General features: G+C 63.1%; 1 protein-coding gene across 1 annotated transcript in view; it reads right to left on the minus strand.

Moving 5' to 3' along the window:
* Positions 1 to 587: 587 nt before the first annotated feature.
* Positions 588 to 4277, minus strand: part of RNF212 (ring finger protein 212) — an 18754-nt gene continuing 15064 nt past the window's right edge. The window contains exons 6-11 of the mRNA XM_011374706.1: positions 3285 to 3341; positions 3141 to 3190; positions 2169 to 2209; positions 1570 to 1633; positions 1091 to 1151; positions 588 to 708 (exon numbers count right to left, since the gene is read on the minus strand). Of these exons, the coding sequence (XP_011373008.1) occupies positions 588 to 708; positions 1091 to 1151; positions 1570 to 1633; positions 2169 to 2209; positions 3141 to 3190; positions 3285 to 3341 (394 nt within the window). The remainder of the gene's footprint in view (positions 709 to 1090; positions 1152 to 1569; positions 1634 to 2168; positions 2210 to 3140; positions 3191 to 3284; positions 3342 to 4277) is intronic.

A 4277-nucleotide genomic window follows, 5' to 3' on the forward strand; every position in this document is an offset into this window, starting at 1 on the left:
GGCTGCCTGGGGGGCCAGACGCTGGGACGGCCCGTGGCAGGGCATCTGCAGTGCTGAGATTCTAGCAGTGAATGCAACAAACACAATCACCAATGCTTCGAAGGACTTTGGCAATGCGAAAATTCAACCACGGACGGATTTTTAGTTTTAAAGGCCACGTGTTGACTCAAAAACACATCCCGGGTGTCCAGGAGGAGGGTCTCGTGTTGTGCCCGGATGGCCCGGAGGGGCAGCTGCAGGCGGGAGGCCATCCCTGGGCTCTGAGGACCAAGAGCAGGGCCTGCAAGGAGGGCTGCCTGCCAGTGGATGGTCCCACTGGACACCCCCGCTCTGTGCCGATGCCGACAAGGGCAAAGGTTACAATCAGGGGGCCCGAGCAGGGAGGGCCGGCTCCCCCGGGGAGGCGGGGAGGAGAGGTGTCACAGCTTTGTCACGGGAACAGGCTGCTCAGGCAGTGGGTGGGGACAGCCTCGGGAATCGAGCGGTGGTGGGCACAGGTGTGGCTCTGGGTGAGCTGCGGGTGCTGGAGGCCTCTGGCTGGATGCCAGGCTGTCAGGTGTGGACTTGACCTTTGGCATCAGAAGCCATTAAGGGGCGTTAGGTGGGGGTGAGGGGCCACCTGACTTCTGGTGCTCAGTAAAGGGGTCCATGCAGAGGTGGCCCATGTGCTCCCGCACGCAGCGGGAGGCGGCGGCATGGGGTAGTGGGCTGGGGTCTAGTCAAGGGTTGCACACAGTGGCCCACACCTGAACCCGCCCTACCTCTCCTCTGTAAGTGGCCTTGGAGGGACAGACAGGCCCGTGTACTGACTGCCCACAACGTTCTGCACACATCTGCCAGCCCGGCCGGCCTGCGGACCCCGCTGTCCCTGCGCCCGAACGCCACGGCCACTCCAGGGCTCTCAGGTCCCAGTTCTAGTTTAGCTTCAGAAAGGAGATACCAAGTGGCCCACGCAGTGCGACTTCCCAGTGCGTGGAAGAGGCTGGAAGCAGCACTGAACCGCTGAGGGCCCTCCCGGGGAGCTGGGCCGTGGGACGTTTTGTTGCTTGTGCCCCATTCCTGGCGCCTTTGAGGAGCTAAGCAGACCTACCTGAGAGCCTGCGCCGTGGGCGGCAGGCTGAGGTGCTGAGGGCTGCTGCGGGAGACGCTGCCTGCGGGACAGTCAAACATGAAGGCCAGGCCGCGTTAGGGAAGGAGACGTCCCCACCCCCACAGCTCCGCTTGCGCAGCCCCCTGGTCCTCCTGACCCGTGCGCCTCCTGCACCCCGCGATTTCAGCGCAGCAAAGCATTGCTACTGGATGCGTCTGAAACAGATTTCCAGTGGAAAAACTTAAACTACAAACACTTGACTTCTCGGAGGGCAAGACGCCACTGTTGGGACCACGAAGCCCGTCTCCCTGGAGTGCCCGAGGCACGGCTCTGTGTGTCCCAGTGAGAACACATGGCTCAAAGGCCTCTGCTGCCTGCGCCCGCTCGCCTGGAGGCTGCGATACGGTGATGGCCGGCGGGCGACCTGTAAGCCCTGCGCCCCTTCCCAGCGGGCACTGGCCGTCAGAACTCTGGCTTACCCATGCGTCCGTCCTGCGGGGGGCTGATCAGAGAGATCCTGGCCGGGCCAGCGGCCATCTCCGGCTACGAACATAAAGAGAAGGGCTGACGACGTTCCAAAGCGCTGCTTGGCGCACGTCTCCCCGCTCACTGGGGACATGGCTCCTAGTCAGCCTGACACACCGCTGGGTGACCGGGTGTGCCTGGGACGCAGAGGTTGTGAGGACGGGTATCCCCTACAGTGCCCACGGCAGTGAGTGGACGGAGGACTAAGCGCTTCCGATAATCAGAAAACGAAAGAAGCAGACGAAGTCCTCGGCTGGCGTCAGAAAGTTTAAAACCCTGTTGGCGCACAGGGCTGTCCCCTGGAAACCCACGTGAGTGACGGCGCGGTGTGCCGTTCGCAGGGCTGGAGCGTGCCGGGCACTGAGAGTGGCAGTGTTGGGGGCCGGAGGCCGCCTGGGGACCTGGGACGGGAGGCGTGTGCCGGACACGCCAGCACGCTGCCCGCCTCGCGCCGATCAGGTCGTGACACGAATGGCGATGTTTCCTAGTGCCGGGAGACACCAGGTGCCGCGTGTCCAGGAAACTAGCAGCATGGAGGGACGGGGGCGCTTACCCTTCTTGGGGATGGGGTAAGGTCCACGTCCATGGGCTCCACTCTGTAAAATGAGCAGAGAGACGCATCGACTGGGACTGGGGCCTCTCTGCAGCAGGGTGTACCCCAAACAAGACCAGACGTGCCCACATCTCCTCAGCTGGTCCCACCCGTCACTTCCCTTCTCAAACCCCGTACTGTCGCCATCTGTAAAACCACACCGCCAGGGAACACGGAGGCCTCTGGTGACAGCGGCTGGCCGGGCTCTGGGCCTCTCCGGGTCCCGCCCAGCCTCGCGACTGCGGCGTCTGGCTCACATCGGTTCCCTCTGCTGCCCGGCCAACACGCTCATAGTCTGAGCTCAGGAGATGTCGTTCCTTAACTTAGTGCCCAAAGGCTGATAAGGAGACGTGGTCTGGGCGTCCCCACGGGAGGAAAAGGCAGAAGGACAAAGGACGAAGGGGGAAGGAAGACCAGATCAACCGCATCTGCTGCACACTCCACGCCAGAGGCCGAGCTGCCGGGAGGGCACATGCGGGACCTTCTGCGTTGCACATGACCCAACTCCTGCCATTTCAGGAGACAACAAAGGTGGAGGCACCCGCAGCCTAGGGACCGCCAGCACAGGGGCCACCCCGTCCTTTCCCTTGTGCTGCATCTGTCACCATCCTGATGGCAGAGGAAGGAGTCTGGGGTGACGCCACTGGTCCAGCCCAGTCACATGGCCACTCCTAAAGCAGCCCCGGGGACAGAGCTGTGACCGGCTAGCCTGGACCACAGCCCTGGTTCTGGGGCCTGTGAGGTCGGCCAAGAGTGGGAGGGGTGAGCCCCGGGGGCCTATGCCAGGTATTGCTGAGTGTCCAGGATCTGGGGAATTGGAGGGCAAAGGGAAGCGGTGAATGTAGGATGTCAAAGAAGGGTATGTGCCGCTTAGAAATGTCGCCCAGCCACGCCACGTCCACAAAGTCCCCGACCAGCCCTGCCGCCACACACACCTTCCAGAGGCTCCGGACGCAGGGGGCAGGAGCAGCTGTCCATCGGGCCTGGCCGCAGGGGCTGTGGTGGGACAGCCCAGTGTCAGCGCACCCCGCGTGCCTGTGGCACCCACCCCACCCTCCCTCGCGGGCCTGACCTCACGTACTCAGCACTGGGTTTTTTACTGTGCTGAAGGTCGTTTCTTTCAATGATCTTGTACTAAACAGATGAAAAAAAATTTCATTAAATCACAAAACGTTACTTCCCACAGCCAGTGCTCTCCCTGGACCCCGCCCCCAGGACAGGCATTCAGCCTGTGGCTAACCGTGAGGACACAGCAGGGACTGACCGCTGGGCAGTGCTGTGGCTCAGCTGCCCCGCAGGGCGCGCCCTCCTGCCCACAAACGGCTCCACAGAAGCAGGTCTCCCCCAAAGACAGCCTGTGACAATGGGTGGCAGTGACACCTGCACCGTGGGACCTACGCTTGGCCAGATGGGTGGAGTGGACGGGGCAGATGTGGTCTGGGGAAGGGAGCCCGGCCAGGGCAGTGCACAGGCTCCTCCCCACAGGAGAACACAGGCCACGCCAGGTGCGCCCAGGTGAGCCCCCGTGAGGATCCGTGAGGACCTGGCACCACTCGCCAGCAGGCCACAAATGCTCCATCTCGATCAAGAGCCGAGAAAAATACACAGGTTTGGCCGCCTGAGGATTTCAGGTCTAGGAAATAAACTGCCGGTGAGGCACAAAAGTCAGCAGGCAACGCAGCAGTAAAAGTGACCAGGAATGTTCCAGAAGTCTTAAACAGAGCGGTCAAAAGAGCTTGACCGAGTGTGAGCAGGAGAGCTGAGCAGAGTGGGGCTGCACATGATTTAACGGTCTCAGAGTCTCAGAGTCGAGGGCCCAGCGGGCCGCGTGCACCGGTGACCCACACGGCGAGCGCCGTCCACCACACCGGGACCCCTGAGCCTCCAGCCTCACAGGCGCAGCAGGACCGGCACCGTGTGCTCCAGAACCGCGGGCGCGGCGGGCCGCATGGCGCACCGTGTCTACGCTGCCATCTTACATGGCCCGGGCTGCCGCCAGCGCCCTCTCGCACCACGTAGGCTCTGGCCGGGGCGGCCCCTCCGTCGCCCAGGAGCCGCGGCCCCCACGCG

Source organism: Pteropus vampyrus, unplaced genomic scaffold (assembly GCF_000151845.1).
Source record: "Pteropus vampyrus isolate Shadow unplaced genomic scaffold, Pvam_2.0 Scaffold253, whole genome shotgun sequence".
NCBI classification, from domain to species: Eukaryota; Metazoa; Chordata; class Mammalia; order Chiroptera; family Pteropodidae; genus Pteropus; species Pteropus vampyrus.